Source organism: Marmota flaviventris, chromosome 2 (genome assembly GCF_047511675.1).
Source record: "Marmota flaviventris isolate mMarFla1 chromosome 2, mMarFla1.hap1, whole genome shotgun sequence".
In the NCBI taxonomy this organism is placed as follows: Eukaryota; Metazoa; Chordata; class Mammalia; order Rodentia; family Sciuridae; genus Marmota; species Marmota flaviventris.
In genome coordinates this window covers 71,063,856-71,080,983 of record NC_092499.1, presented here as the reverse complement: position 1 = coordinate 71,080,983, position 17,128 = coordinate 71,063,856, and the positions used below count along the sequence as shown (strand labels likewise).

The following is a 17,128-nucleotide window of genomic DNA, read 5'->3' as shown; positions in this document are numbered from 1 at the left end:
ATCTGAAATAGAGTTGTTTAAATATACCCCCTTTAATGTCCATGAACACTCAATTCATTTTAAATAAAGCACTTTGAGATATGACTAATAAATAAATGTATAGCTGCCCCAGGGGGTGAGTTTTTTTGTTGGGTTGTTTTTTTGCTCGGTTTTTTAATTTTGCTGCGCGTCAGTTATTGAGGGTCTTTTGTGCTAAAGGTTAGGTGAATTTATAGCATACAAAAAGTTGGGGCCTTAAATTTAATCTCTATAGTTTTGGTATGTTGAGTCCACTGTTAATTGTAAAGTAAAAAGGCCTAGTATTGTTTAGAAAAAGTATCCTCACCTCTGCTAATCCATAGCTCACCATATTTTATATTTTAAGCTGCTTCTTTCAGGAAACGTAATTGTGGTTTTTCAAATAGAATTTCATAGAAAATGAGGACCGTTTTTAAAAATCGTGGTTGAGGGCTGGGGATATAGCTAGGTTGATAGCTTGCTTGCCTTACAGGCACAAGGCCCTGAGTTCAATCCCCAGCACCACAAAAAAATTAAATTAAATTAAATAAATAAATAAAATTGTGGTTGAGGTGTTTCAAATGCTCTTTGCTAATGAAAACAGATCTATAGTATGTGTTTAGACAGGTATCATTTAAGGAGAGTGCTATAGTTCTTTTGGTCCTATGTTTGCTTAAATCATTACAGATGGACAATTCTCCACAGAGAAGAACAGGCTGGGTGGGACCTGTAATGTTCATCAAAATGGTCATGTCTTTTAAAAAGCTGAGAACTGTTACATATATAGCCTGACAAGTAGACTAGGATTCTATGAAGTCGGTTCTATCTTTAGAGATCTTTGAAATATTAAGACGTTAAAAAGCACTATATTATGCAGGATTCCTTTCCAGATATTTTGGGATAATATTATTTGCTCTTTGGGATGGATTTTTAAAACATGGTTTTACATATAATGCTATGACAAAAATCTTTTATAGGTAGGTATACTACATGAGCTGTGGCATAAACCGTTATAAACCCCTAATCTCCTGTAGAATATTTACAGGGAAGCCTAATAGAGTCCTACAAGAGAAAGTTAGGAGATAGCATGGTCTGAGTAGGTGCTTTGCATCAGTCCATGCTGCTTCTTAGAGCCTCCTGAATAGCAAACATTTGTCACCTTTATAAACTTACTTATCACTACATCTTTCATTCTCTCACCTCTTTTTTTTAACTGTATGATAATTTATAGTTGTCTTATCTCCCCTATTAAACTTAGTTTCTTTGAAACACAGGTTTCCATCTGATTCATCTTTTTTTTTTCCAAAAGCCTTCCACTCTGCTTATACAAGAATAATTAACATAATCGAAGGTAAAAGAGGATTTAATGTGTGACATGAGGACTAGATAATTTTGACCAGAGAACAGAATGGGCAAAACAGGACTATTTTCTATCTTCTCTAGTGGAATTCATTTATTCAGTAGGGCTGAGAAAATGCAAAATATAATAAATATTGTAGCCAGGTACTATGGCGTACACCTTTAACCCTAGCTACTCAGGAGGCTGAGGCAGGAGGATCCAATGTCCAAGGTTGACTTAGTAAGACCTAGTCTCAAAATTAAAAAAAAAAAGGCTGGGGGGAGTAGCTCTGTGGTAGAGTGCTCTTGGGTTCACTCCTCAGTACTGCAAAAACAATAATAATAAGTAAATATTGTAGAATGTGGTTCCGGTCATCGAGAGTGGTTAATTCCCATTCTATGAGGTACTTCAACATCATTTAACTGTAATTGTGCAACTACAGTTCAAGGCTAAATAAAATTTATATTGGTCATTTAAGCCATCATAAACTAGACTGGGAATGTAGGTCAGTGTTAAGAGCACTTGCCTAACATGTACCAGGCCCTAGGTTCAATCCCTGGTTCCAAAAAGAAAAATGAAAAAAAAAAAAAGAGAGATGTTTTAAACCACTATTTCCTTTTCTGACCTATCTGTAGCTTGACACTCTGTATCACCAGCCCAGACTGCTTTCTTCAGGTGCCTCACATTTGTCCTGTCTAAAGCTAACTCCTGGTGCTTACTTCAGCAGCACATAGATTAAAACTGAAATGATACAGAGAAGACTAGCACAAGGATGATATACAAATTCATGAAGTGTTCCATATTTTTTAAAAGAACAACTAACCCCTTATCTATCTTCCAAATGGCTCCTCATCCTGCATCCCCTGCTCAATGAATGGCACCACTCAGTCTCAGAAACCAGAACTGTAGAGGTCAATTGTCACTACTGCCTCACCCACCAAATCCAGTTTGGCACAATCCTTTATCTGGCTTAAATTTTCGTTGTGGGAACTTGAACATATACAAAAGTAAAGGGAATAATGCCAAAAATTCTCCAGTTTAGGTTCCCTCAGAAGTAGACTCTGACATAAAACTGCAGGTGATTTTGGGGGGGAATGCTTTTGGGATAAGCACATGTGAAAGAGAAAAGATTAGAAACAGGCAGAGAGAGAGAGGCAGGAAGCTGACACACAGTCCCAGTCGCTGCCTTCACCAGCCACTTGGGAAGCTCTGGAGCTGGTCCTCAAGAGTTGTCTCAAGCTACTGGGAGGGTCTGGCCTTTACACTGGTCACCAACTAGTCATTGGATGCAGGCTGCCCCCAGAAGGAGACGTGACCTTTCCTCAGCTTAGCAATTCCCAGAGGACTAACAGCTGAAGACCATCTGCTACATACCCATAGCCGGGAAAGTAAATATGTCATTCCTGAGACATCTGGTGTCTCATCACAGTGTCACCCACAGTACCAACTTCCACAATTACCAACTCAGGATCTTTTTTTCACGTATACCTCCACACATCCCTCCCCTGCCACCATGATTTTGAATGAAATCCAGAGAAATCATATAATTTTATTTAGAAATAATTCAATATGAATCTCTAAAAAGACTTTTCTTTTTGGACAACCACAATATAACATCTAAAACTATAACAATAATTTCCTTAATTTCATCAAAATATTCAGTCAGTGACAGTCTTTTTGGTTCTGTTTCTGTATGTTCTTTATAATCTGTCCCTTCTCTACACTACCTCATCAGTTTTGGCCTGGTTTTCTTCTACTTCCCCCCCTCATCTGCCCCATCCCTGCCACATCTCATTGTTGCCAAATTAATCTTTCTAAAACAAAACTATGATGATGTTATTTCTATATGTAGCATTCCCTCAAGGAAAATAGTCTAATGAATATAAAATAGTCGTTGTCCTTGGGGACCAAGTGCCAGAGGACATTACTTCTTACATAATTCATTCTTCTTTCTTTGTGATGCTTTATAGGAGGGACGATTACTTTCCTTAACAGGAGAAATAATGATTTCTAAAATTTAGTACCTAATGATTATTTTCAGGTGGGAGTTTGAATGCTTGTGTAGTTGACGTTAAGGTCCAAACTGCAAAACTGTGAGGAGTTTGTGATTTATATGTATGTATATGTACTGATAGAAACACCAGCAAACAGGCCGTTTATTATTCAGACAACATATTAATGCCAGTTCCCATGGGCTACATGATGATGGCCACATATTCACCTGGATATGCAGTAGGGTTTTACGCTATAGGAGAGGAACACTGCAACTATGAGACTTGGAGTTTGTATGTTGTGGCTGGGACACCTGCCAATACCTGTAGAGAAAATTGCTATGAAATGTAAACAAATTTTCTCTGGGGAGGAAGAGGAAGGGAAGGCCTTTATCTTTCTTTCTTTCTTTTTTTTTTAATCATTCTGGAATGTAAGTAAATGGCTCCAAGGGAGATAGGTCTCTAAATCTCTTCAGCATTCTCTGTCTTAGGATAGTCAATTATCCTTCACTGAAGAGACTCACACTTAGCAGACAGACATCCAGGGAGAAAATTTACTGGTACAGGTCCAGGCTTTGAGATCTCTTATATATTGTTCCAAACACTGCCAACTTCTTTTCCTTGCCTCTCTTCCCCCAGTGATGGAACCTCCTAATATGTTCTCTAATTTTTTTGTGTGTCTTTGTACTTGCTTTTTCTGTATGTCTACAGCATCCTTCCTATCTCATCTCCATATCCTTAATAGTTTCCCTCTTTTCAGAACTCAGTTCTACTTTAGAAAGTATACTTATTCTCTTAGGGCCTGGATTAGGAGATTCTCCTAGGTGTTCCCATGTTGCATTGTGCTTAACTCTTTCATAGTATTCATCACACTAATATTAAGTATAGTTTTATAATCTGCTTGAGGTGAGTGGATGGTGAGCAACTTGATGACAAGAGTAATGCCTTTAAATGCATCTTCAGCAAATTGGCAGTGTAAGAAGTTCCATGGATACACTGCTCAATGAAACAACTATAACTAGTGAAAATGTTTAAGGAATAATTTAGAGTTCTTGGAATTATCTGAAGCCAATGAAGAAACATTTATTCAAAAGAATCTACTAAATCTTGGTAAAGTAGCAATGGTGAATGGTACTTAAGCCTTGATTTGCTGCCCACTGCCTTTACCATGAGAAATTCCACTCAGGTGAGTGGAGCCCTTTCCCCCAAGATCCAGTAAAAGAATATAGTATTTCCCAGGGTGGGGAGGCGGGCAGTTTGCTAGGATTTTTTTTTTTTTTTTGTCTTGGTACTAGGGATTGAACACAGGGCGCTTAACTACTGGGCCACATCCCCAGCTCCTTAGTATATTTTATTTTGAGACAGGATCTCACTAAGAGGAGCCCTAAACCAAGTTGCAAAGAATGGCTTTGAACTTGCAATCCTCCTGCCTCTGCCACCTAAACTTTTGGGATTATAGGAGTGTATCACTGTACCCTTCAGGATTTTTTTCATTTTGCTTTGCTCTAAATTGCAGAGACTGAATTCCATGCTGCACGTTGCGAAGAGATTGGAGATAAATGGGATTCCCAAATTGGCCTTACCCCAGCTCACACATATGATGGGAGTTTCATTCCAGGGTAGGTGGGCTGAAAATAACAGAAGCCACAGCCCCCTCCCAGAGCTCTGCCCATAAATCAGGAGAGTGACTCTGAGTGAAGGCCACCATCTGTATCCTCAGTTCTGAAACAGTGGCTAAGAGATTTTGCCCAGAAGGAGAGGCACCTGTAAGAACAGAGAACTCTGAAGCTCTCCCCAGAAGAACTGACTTTATTTGGAATAGAATATGGAGAAATTTAACTCTAAAAGAGATCTTGAAAACAATGGATGCTTGAGTAGTAAGCAAGTAAGAGGAGGCTGGTAGCTCCCTGAGAGAGAGAAACAATAAAATGCAGGCCAACTAGTTTGCCAGAGAGAGCCAGGGAAGAGGCAACCAAGAAGAGCAGCCCTGGGAATAGATCATACCCCAAGACAGCTCAAAATTACCTCTGCAAAGGATCCTACATTTAATTGGTTTAGACTGTGGTGCAATTTATGCCCCAGGGCATTGTCAAAAGCAATACAGCAATTAGCTAGTAATTAGAGAAGACTAACAGCTGGGTGTGATACCAATGCACAGGGCAGAGGGTTTAATGAAGAGATCAGGAAAAAAGATAAAGAGCATGTAAAAATCACTATCACCCCAGGGTGACTGTGTGCATGGTCCGCACTACCAATTCTTTTTTTTTTTTTCTCACTGCTATTGTTTTTATTTCTCTAAGTTGTGGACAGGACATATCATACAGATAATTTAAATGAGCAAGGGCTGATATGACAAAAAATTTTTCTGTGGGATCACTGCTAGGCTTAACTAAAAGCTACCCAAAGGAGCAAGTTAAATTGTCCCCAAGTTGCCATGGGGTAACAAGGGCAACGGGCAGCTAAGACAGGACAGTACCCAGAGTTAGAGTAACCAGCAGTCCCATGAGAAGGCTATTCTTGGAAGGAAAGAGACAGCACTTATGGGCTCTTGTTTCTGAAACAAACACATGATGGAGAGATTAGCAGCTGAGCAGCTCCCGACCTTGCTGGTAGACTGCTCAGCCCTGACCCCTCAGCTAGCCCTTTCCCTCCCCCAATACATCTACTGCAGAGAGAAGTGTTCCTGTGCACAAGCATATACACTGTGGGAAGTGCATTACTGCTGGTAAGTAATGTGGTGCCTGCCCTGGTAGATGGGAAAGGGCACACCTTTGGAGAAGGTACCTGTGTGAGCAGGACCGCACTACCAATTCTAAGGAGCAACTTTGCAGTTGCCAAGTTATGAGGCAAATGAACTCATTAAAATAGTCCTGCCAAGTCACTAAACATGCAAACAAAAAAGAAGTTACAGGGGCAAGCCCATCAATATCCAAAATTAAAACAATAAGTTACCAAAAATGTTTTTAACAAAATAATTGTGAGACATGGGGGGAAAGCAGGAAGTTTCTATTCATAGACAAAAAAGATAGAAATTATCTGGAGGGTCCAGATAGCCAACTTAACAAAGAATTTAAAGCAGTCATTAAAAATATATTCAAAGAAGCAAAGGAAATCTTCTTTTCATATTTAAAGATGAAAAGGAATCTATTGTGACAATGGCTTGTCAACTACAAATAAAAATAGATGGAAATTATTTTAAAAGACCCAGCTAGAAACTATAGAGTTGAAAAGTAAAATAACTGATTCAGTCACTAGACTCTTCATTAAGGACCTGCTGTGTACCAAGCACTCTAAAAGAGTGGTAGAACAGTAACAGACACATAACCAAGCTTCCATGTTTATATTTGACATAGTACAGAAAGTCTTAGCCAGAAGGAATAAGAGGAGAATAAGAAATAAAAGGAATAAAATTTAGCACACACCTGTAATCTCAGTGATTCGGGAGGAATGAGGCAGGAGGATGGCAAGTTACAGACCGGCCTTGAAAAATTAGTGAGAATCTCAGAAAATTAGAAAGACCTTGTCTTTAAAAAAAAAAGAAAAGGGAGGAGGAGGGCTGGGGATATAGTTCAGTGGTAAAGTGTCCCTGGTTTCAATCCCTACTACCAAAATAAAAGGAATAGGGATTAGAAAAACAAATTATTATTATTATTATTATTATTATTATTATTATTCACAGCTTCTGTTATGATCTACACAGAAAATCTTTAAGAATCTTCAGAAAAGTTATTAGAATTAACAAGAGTTTAACAAGGAGCTGACTGACATTAGATCAAGATGTAAAGTTCAATTGTTTTGGGGGGGTGGAGGTGGCTACTGGGGATTGAACTCAGGGCTGAGATACATTCTCAGCCCTATTTTGTATTTTATTTAGAGACAAGGTCTCACTGAGTTGCTTAGCACCTCACCATGAGGCTGGTTTTGAACTCAAAATCCTCCTGTCTCAGGCTCCTGAACCGCTGGGATTATAGGCATGAGCCACCATGCCTGGCTCAATTGTATTTTTATATAATGGATTTAAGCAATTAGAAAATGTAAGGAAGTAAATGATACCAAATACAATAACCACAAAAAAGCATAATGTACATAGGGAAAATCCAGCACAAGACAAGTAAAAAGTTCATAGAGAAAAATTGTAAAATTTTGTTAAATATTCTAAAGGTGAAATGTTTATAGATAGGCATTCTCAATATGATCAAGATGTTATTCCTTCCCAGACTGACTTATATATTAATGCAACCCCCTAATAGTGCCATTAGTACATTAATAATGTACTAATGTACTAATGGCACTATTAGGTAAATGTAACAAGTCAAGTTTAAAACTTGCCTGGAAAGTAAAATCTAAGAATAGTCGAGATCCTCCTGAAGAATACCAAGATAAGAGAAATGTCCTTCTTAAATATGAATTTTTTTAAAAAAGCTCTGGTATCTAGACTATGTTATTCATGTAGCGCAATCTAAATGGGGCCTTGCAAGTAGATAGTAACCCCGGAAACAGATTCACACTGGCATACTTACTGGAGGCCTCTTCTTGTGCTGGACTTTACTATTTTAAAATGGTAAAATGGTTAGGGGATTCCAGGGAAGGGGAACAGGTGATCTGAATGGTGCAGTTGAGAGTGGTAAGGAGGCTCAGAATAGTAACTATTTATTAACAGTAATGGAAATGGTCATTTTAACAATTGTATTTTAATAAAAGATACAGAGCCATACAGTTATGCACTAGTTGCAGTTACCCATATACCCTCCATATTTGAAAGAAGTGACTTTCAAGCATTGGGAAAGGATGCACCATTCAATAACAGGTGATAGAACATTACACACATGGTAAATACATGTACATACAGATGATTGTACATATGGAAAAATGGAATTGAATCCTTAGCCCATACTATACTGAGAAATCATTTGTATATAGATCACAGTAGATTAAAAGTGAAAACTTTAAATACTTTTAGACTTCTGGAATAAAATTGTAGCAGAAAAGTCTGCACTACAATAATGATTTGTGTACCTCTTCCATAGATTGGAGCTGTCACTGGGAAGAGGTTGCTCAGTTAGGTACTAAATTTCTCACCCCCCTTTGCTCTTACTTGGGTCCATATGACCTGAATTCTGGCCAATGCAATGGGGACTGAAATGGTGTATATATGTACTTCTCAAACTAACCATGGTAATGTGCCATCCTTTCACCCATTCAATCACGGACTGCTACAATAAAATAAATTTCCAGAAAAAAATGGAATTTAAATCATACCAAACTGGGCACACACCTGTAATCCCAGCTACTTGGGGGAGGTTAAAGCAGGAGGATGACAAGTTTGAGGCCAGCCTGGGCAGCTCATTGTGATCCTGTCTGAAAAATAAAATATAAAAGAGGGGAGCATGCTGGTAGGATAGCTTAGTGGTAGAGCATCTCTGGGTTCAATCCTCAGTACTCACACACACATAAGTCATACCAAATACAAACCCATTTTTATTATTATATTCAACAGACATGATATTATTTTAGCCATTTATCATAAAAAGTTTACAGTCTATGGGCTGGGCTGTAGCTCAGTGGTAAAGCCTTGCCTTGCCTGTGTGAGGCACTGGGTTCGATCCTCAGCACCACATAAACATAAATAAAGATACATGTGTTCATCTACAACTAAAAAAAATTTAAATATTATTAAAAAAATTTTACAGTCTTGGGGCTGAGGATGTGGCTCAAGTAGGTAGCATGCTGGCCTAGCATGCGTGAGGCACTGGATTCGATTCTCAGCACCAAGTAAAAATGAAAAAATAAAGATATTGATTGTGTCTACCTAAAAAAAAAAAAACCTAAAAAATAAATATTAAAAAAATTTTACAGTCTCACTTTCTATACTCTCCTGAGATGGAGAGGTAATAAACAGTTTGCAGACCAACAGGGATCAGCAGACCACCCTTTGTGCACCACTTCCAGGCCTGGCCCAGAAAAATCTACAATGGATAAATGTATATTAACACATTGGAATATCAGGTGAAAAATGAATGAATTACAGCTATGAATAACAACATGAATGAATATTACAAATAATATTATTTAGAAAACAATTCAAAGATCTGGGTGTGGTGGTGCACAACTGTAATTCCAGCGACTCAGGAGGCAGAGACAGGAGGATGGAAAGTTTGAGGGCCAGCCTCAAAAAATTTAGGGAGACTTTGTTTCAAAAGGAAAAAAAAAAGCAATTCAAAGAACATGTATTATAAATTGCAATACCCTTTTCGCAAGAACTATATTACTTAGAGATACATACACAGGTGATAAAATATATACAAAAGAATGAGAAACAAAGTAAAGGGTAGATGTTAATAAGGTGGGGCAAAGTAAGGTGAACTGGTTAGAGGAATTCAAGATTGATATGAGGGTGTTGATAATCTTCTGGTTCCTAAATAGGAACGGTGCACAGAGATTTGTTTTACTATTATGCATATTTTATACACCACATAAATTTTCTTTTTACATAAAATATTTAAGAAATCTAAAAGGAGTAATGAGGGCTGGGGATGTGGCTCAAGTGGTAGCGCGCTCTCCCGGCATGCGTGCGGCCCGGGTTCGATCCTCAGCACCACATAAAACCAAAGATGTTGTGTCCGCCAAAAAAAACTAAAAAATAAATATAAAAAAAAAAAAAATAAAAGGAGTAATGATCAGGAACGTTAGTGAGTTGATCCTTCATCTCCAGTAAGTCCAGTGCTTTCTATGCTATTACGCCAGGATACTTCTAAGAATAACAGCATGACTTGCGATCAAAGAAATATTCTAAAGCACTATTACTTTATAGCTAGCTCCTGGGAAAAGCTAAGAGGTATAGTGTACATAGAGAGTCAATTCAGTCAAACAATAAGTAGATACTCTAATTCGGTTCTAGATTGTGGCATGGTGTGTGTGTGTGTGTGTTGGAAGGGCTGTTTACAAGAGGGTATGAGATAGAGCTCCTTGTCTCAAGTGCTTGTAGACTACCAGGTTTATGAGAGCCACAAATTAAGCACATTAAGTGGGCAGACTATAAAGGATCTCAACAATGAGAGGGAAAATGAGTTGAGCCCATTTCCTTGTAAACGCTCTTCTTTAAATCCTCTTTCCAGGTGTAGTGGGGTTGAGCTTGTTGACTTTTGTCACTCCAGGGTTACTTTAAAGAAGAGGGACAGACGGCCCTCTAACGTAGTTCTCAGCCAATAGGCCTTGATGCATGCGCAATAAGCACACCAACGCTACTATAGGCCCGGATGAAGGCGGAGCTGAAGGTGCCGGATAGTGCGACACGGAGAGCGCGTGCGTCACGTCGCAAGGGGCGGGGTTTCATGACCCGGTTTCCGCAGCGCCCGCCGCAGGCTGGTGTGTCCGTGGTATGCGGGCTGTGTAGGCATGGGGACTCCTCCGGGCTTGCAGACCGATTGTGAGGCGCTGCTCAGTCGCTTCCAGGAGACTGACAGCGTTCGCTTCGAGGACTTCACGGAACTTTGGAGGAACATGAAGTTCGGGACCATCTTCTGGTGGGTGTTTCTCCACTGAAAATTGCTTCCTTCCAGTTTGTAGCTCCGCACGTGGAAATGGTTAAGAGAGCAGTCCCCAAAGTGGTCTCCATCTCTCCTGGGCCTTCGTCTGTGTTCGCACTTTCTTTGGGCGATTTCATAAGGCCTCGATTGCATCTTTTTTTTTTTTTTAATTGTTTTTCTTTTTAAATTTATTTTTTAGTTTTAGGTGGACACAATATCTTTATCTTATTTTTATGTGCCTTACGCATGCTAGGCGAGCACGCTACCACTTGAGCCACATCCCCAGCCCCTCGATTGCATCCTTTTGATGCCTCTTCTCGAATATACGTTTCTGGCTAGTCTCCTAAACTCTTCAGCTGTACTGCCTCCACCCTGATCTAGGCCATTATCTTGACTTCCCCCAGTCTGGTTCTTCTAGAGCCCCATGTTTAAAAAACTGAACAGTCGCACGAGCAAGGATAAAATCCTGCATGATTGAATTCATTTTTCATGCAGCGACCAACAGTGTCTTTTTAAAGTGCAAAATTGATCACGTCACTTCCCTGCTCACCACTCTTCAGTGTTTGTTACTGGTTGTCTTTGGGATAAAATTCAAATTCTCTAACATGGCAGGCAATTCTCGGTGACTGGCCTCTGCCTGTATCTCCAGCCTCCTCTTCCAGCCCCTTCCATACACTATCTTGTTCCAGCAATTGCCCTTGGCGTTTTCTAAGCCTAGAGTTTACCCTCTACTTCCACTTGTTTGTCCCCTTTATTCTTCACCCACTTTATGTCCAGATGCCAATTCCTTGGAGATATCTTTCTCCCTTCTAAGCGGGTGTTCATGCTCTAGCCCCTCTCCCCTGGTTATTTTATCTCACTGATTATCACATCTTATTGTGTAGATGAAGAGCCAGTATAGGATATGTTAAGAGTGCAGACAGACCATAGAGCCCAGCTATGTGAATTTGAATGCCGAGTGCCCTAACTGGGATTTGGGATAAGTTATTTGCTTGAGCTTCCTTATTTGTAAAATAGAGGCAATAGTAGTCCTGAGGATTAAATGAGCTAAGAAATATCAAATGTTTCCAAGAGCTCACTAAAGTTCATTGTTATTACTTTTCAATTTTCCCTCCACTAGATTGAGCTTTGAGGACAGTGAATGGGTAAGTTTCGTGTTACCATTAGCACAGCACATATAATATTGAAAAGGCTAAATAATTGAATGAATGAAACCTATGACTAAACTGTGTCTTGCTGAGTAAAATATAAAAGTTCTCTTTTCTCTCTGTTGGTGTAAACTACCTGTGTAGTTTGTAAATTACAGGAGATGAAGGATGACTCTCTATTTATTATACAGCTGATGAAAAGAGAACTAATTTAAAAAAATACTAAATGTAATTAATTTATAGCATAATTTACTTACTTCATAGAACAACTCTGAAAGCAGATATAATTATCCTTGTTTTATGGGTGAAGAAATTGAGGTTTAAGGAGGTTGAAGTAATTTCCTCCACATTGCAGTTAGAAGGTGGTAGAGCAGATATTGAAACCTATATGTCTCCCTGTTTTTTTCTTTTTGTTTTTGCAGTATTGGAGATCGAACCCAGGGCCTCTCACATGGTAGCCTCATACTACTGAGCTTTTTATTTTGTTTTTAGAGCAAAGTCTCCCTAAGTTGCCCTGATTGGCCTCATCAACTAGTCATCTTCTGCTGAAGCCTCCCAAGTAACTTAGATTACATATGTGCAGTGTGTTTGTATTGCCTGGTTCTAAAATCAATGATTTTTCATGTACTACTTTTGGGGAAAAAAGGCATTTCAGGGAAAGTTTTCTAGGGTTACCCCAATTTTTAGCTAATAGAAAAATATCTGAGGAGCCAGTCGATTACCTTCCCTACTTTTTTTTTTAATATTTTTTTTTTAGTTGTAGATGGACACAGTATTTTCATTTTTATTTTTAATGTGGTGCTGGGGATCAAACCCAGGGCCTCATGCATGTGAGGCAAGCACTGTACCACTGAGCTACAACCCCAGACCCCTTCCCTACTTTTAATCAGCTATAATATAGGCTCTGCTTACTGGCTGCATGGATAATTTTTGTTTTATACTGCTGTTATAAAATGAAAATTTCTACATATCCTTATTTGCATTTTGTGTCAAATTACTTGTGTCTATTAAATAATACACTTTGAGACATTTAGCTAAGGTATTAAAAATTAGGCACTAATCTCCTCGTTTCAGGGTTTATATAGAATCCATAATATGCTTAAAATATGCCTTCCTTCATTGTTTTATCCAAAGTTGTAAGAAGGATATTACATTAACTTTTGGCAAAGTAATGATCTTGCTGGCTTTAAAAAAAAAAAAATTTAAAAATTTTGGTTAACTTGGCACAATTTTGGATAGTGTATTAATAATGCCATGTAGGTGCACGGAAATGTATTTCCTGTGTCATTACATTGATTTCTAAGAGAGATGTATTCTCTGATGGATGTTTGGACAAAGCTTTCGAGAGTTGATGAAATCTGCTCTTATATCCCTGCTCTTCTTTCCTATCATTGGCTTTGCAGTGCTCTGGAGAATGGTAGGGTGGGTTACACTGTATTGTTTCTCTTTTTCATGTAGGCTTCCCAAGGATAGTGGAGGTTAAATGCAAATCTCTGGTATATTAGATTGCACACAGTTTTTGGTTTTGTAACATGACCATTGATTTAAATATTAGATGTTTTAAATGTTTCTCTAGTACTAATTTGAATCCCCTTCTTTGCTCTCCAATTTGGCAAGTAAAGTTGGTGCTTTGGGGAACTGTATTTTGTTTATGGTTGTGCCTCACAAGGGGAAAGTTAGCTCTTTGTGCTTGAGTCTTGAAAGGATTAGCCTTTGAATCTTCATCCAATTAGTCACAACTGTTGTTTAAATAAGTATATACCTGTTTCTGGTTTTTGTTCATCTTTTATTTTCTTAATGAATCATAATATATTTTCTTTATGTTTTCTAGTGGTAAAATGAGAAATTTAGAAAAGAACACATTTACAAAGGAAGCTTTAGCTTTGGCTTGGCGATATTTTTTACCTCCATACACCTTCCAGATAAGAGTTGGTGCTTTGTATCTGCTATATGGATTATATAATACCCAGCTATGTCAGCCAAAACAAAAGGTAATACTTGGTAAGTTGTTTTTTCACAGCAAAAATTTGACACAATGTTTTTGTAATAAACTGACTTAAATAGAAATGGTAGTGTTTTAAAATTATAATACACTTATGAAAAAGACTTAAATTCATTACAATTTTTTACTCTTTCTGATTGCAGATCAGAGTTGCCCTAAAGGATTGGGATGAAGTTTTAAAGTTTCAGCAAGATTTGATAAATGCACAACATTTTGATGCAGCTTATATTTTTAGGAAGTTACGACTAGACAAAGCATTTCACTTTACAGCAATGCCTAAATTGGTATGTTGCCTAAAATAACTTTTGTTTTTTAAATGAGAAGTTATACTTTATTGTCCATTAAGCACCTCACTTTCCATAAAGATGGAATGACTATTAATAATATTCAAAAGTTGTAGCCTACTTAAAAATAGAAGAAAATGTTTTCTGATTATGTTTTTTTCCTGCAAACAAAAGTTTTTGAATGTAATATGTTTCTGAATGATATGCATTAAGTAAATTGTTATAAAAGGAAATGAGATTGGGCATCTGAATTTGCTCATGTATTTCTTTATTCAAATGAGAATTTACTGAAAGAGGACCAGGAAATTTTAATATGTAATTGATGAAAAGTGAGTAATTGATGAAAAGTTAAAACTTCCATTAAAATCTGTTATTTCTTCAGTCTTGTGACAATTGAGAGACTAGGTTGAAGAGCACTGAAGAAGGATCTAATTCTGCTGTTAGCTGGCAAATCATGTAACTTCTCTGAATCTCATATGAATTTGTAAGCTGGTGGTATGATATCTACTGGAATAATTGAAAAGTTTAGTAGTCTTTGGAAAATAGGTATTTAACAAATATACACACATAGCTGCTTTTGTTTTATTCATGCTTATTGATAGACAAGTTTTTATTGCTAGTTTATATTTGAATACTTTAAAAATATCCTTTAAAATGCATCCATTTTAAAAGACATTTCTTGTATAGCTTTCATATAGAATGAAGAAGAAAATTCAACGAGCTGAAGTTACAGAAGAATTTAAGGATCCAGATGATCGTGTAATGAAACTTATCACTTCTGATGTATTAGAGGTAAATTTGATTTTATATCCTTGAAATTAAAAAAAAATGTTTTATTGCTGATTATACATTGAGGTTATAACTTCATCTACTGGATATTGACAAATTTTCTTTTAACCAATCATGGAATGCTCTTACTCTCTCTAAGTATCAGAAATAGAACACCCTAAATGTATCAGGATTTGTAAATCTTGAAGCATAAGAAAGAGAAAGATGTAAAATACTGTTAGACTCAGGATCTGTGGATTCATATACTAAAACAACCATTTGTGTTTTTTGTTATATTGAAAAATAAGAATTTAAAGTAACTTTATCTCTATCTATCTATCTGTCTATCTATCTATCTATCTATTTATTTGTGTGCTGGGGATTGAACTCAGGGGCAATCAACTAAGTTACATCCCCACTCCTATTTTGTATTTTATTTAGACAGGATCTTACTGAGTTGTTCAGCACCTCACTGCTGAGGCTGGCTTTGAACTTGGAATCCTCCTTCTCAGCTGGCTCTAATTTTTTTAACAATAGGAATTTATTTCCTAAATTCCTTTTTATAATATTTAAAAACCTATCATTAAAACAGGCTATTTTGACAAATATTTAAAATCAGGATTTATGGATATGCCTTATGGTTTTAAAGTAGTTTTATCATCTAATATATTTTGATATTTTATTAGAATTGTACACTATTTAAAAAAATCTCTTTTTGCACAGATGAATAATGGTACTCTCAGACTTTTTTTTTTTTAAATATTTTTTTAGTTGTAGATGGACACAATATCTTTATTTTATTTATTTATTTTTATGTGGTGCTGAGGCTTGAACCTAGTGCCTTATACGTTTGTGTGAGGCAGGCACTGTGCTACTGAGCCACAATCCCAGCCTCTCACAGACTTTTATATGAATAGAAAAGCATTGCCTGAGGTTAATATAAAATTCCATTATAGGGTTGGTTATAGCCTTTTCTAATCAATGAATTTCAAAATAACATATACAGTGGAGATTGGAAGGGGAGACCTTGGTCATGGTTTTTAATCTCTTTGAGCTTTAGTTTCCCCTGAATTAATATAAGGATTACTATCTTTCCCTTTTCTTTTTTCCTTTCTGTTTTTTGAGACAAGGTCTCATTGTATTGTCTAGGCTGGCCTTGAAATCCTGGCTTAAGTGATTCTCCTGCCTCAGCCTCCTGAGTAGTTGGGACTACAGGCATACACCACCAGACCTGGCTAGGATTGCTGTCTTTATTTCTCCTCACTATGAGAACTGAGATAAGCTGATGGCTGAATACTTTGGCATATGGGATATAGACCCTTAATAAAGAATCTGTTTTTCCCTGTCTTATTCACTGTCTTCCTAAATCAGCAGTAAAAGAGGGGTCAGATTTTTTATTTACTTTGTCTGGATTCCCCACAGAGCATCAGCCTGTCACATTACATCTATGATGTTTGTAAATGTTTACTAAATATCTGAAGTAATGGAGTTAAGGTTCATATTCATTTCTGAATCAATACAGTGCCTATTGGTTGGATAGTAGGACCTGATCTGAACTGGAACTGGGGAAAGAAATTCATCATTTTTAGCAAACATCTGATCATTTGAAGTAAGATTTAAAAAAACTAGGTTCCTTCCCTCTAGCAGCTTGGTGAGAAAGAAGTATGAGAAAATAAATGCAATAAAAGTACTTCAAGTCAGGCATGGTGATGCATACCTGTAATCCCAGTGATTTGGGTGGCTGAAGCAGGAGGATTGCAAGTTCAAGGACAGCCTCAGCAACTTAGCAAGGCCCTAAGCAACTTAGTGAGACCCTATCTCAAAATAGAAAATAAAAAAGAGTTGGGGATATTGGTCAGTGGTTAAGCACCCCTGGGTTAAATCCCTAATACTCCCCCAAAAAGTACTTTGTATAATCGATGGAATTAATATGTTCTCTTTTTGGTAGAGAGACATCATTGAAAATTTTTAGAGATTAGATTTAGTGTCTGGACAGTGCTCTATTGCAGATCCTGCTTATCTGAGGACTTATCACTACTGAACAGTTTACAATTTCTTGAACAGCTAGCTGTC

General features: G+C 37.4%; 1 protein-coding gene and 1 pseudogene across 1 annotated transcript in view; both read left to right on the top strand.

The window, feature by feature from the left end:
• Positions 1 to 2,047: 2,047 nt before the first annotated feature.
• Positions 2,048 to 2,143, top strand: LOC114088307 (U6 spliceosomal RNA; annotated as a pseudogene).
• An 8,525-nt stretch (positions 2,144 to 10,668) lies between these two features.
• The window catches only part of Snapc1 (small nuclear RNA activating complex polypeptide 1), a 28,298-nt gene continuing 21,838 nt past the window's right edge, over positions 10,669 to 17,128 (top strand). Inside the window, exons 1-4 of the mRNA XM_027929663.2 lie at positions 10,669 to 10,850; positions 13,833 to 13,992; positions 14,147 to 14,287; positions 14,975 to 15,079. Coding sequence (XP_027785464.2) covers positions 10,723 to 10,850; positions 13,833 to 13,992; positions 14,147 to 14,287; positions 14,975 to 15,079 — 534 coding nt within the window. The 5' untranslated portion in view covers positions 10,669 to 10,722. The remainder of the gene's footprint in view (positions 10,851 to 13,832; positions 13,993 to 14,146; positions 14,288 to 14,974; positions 15,080 to 17,128) is intronic.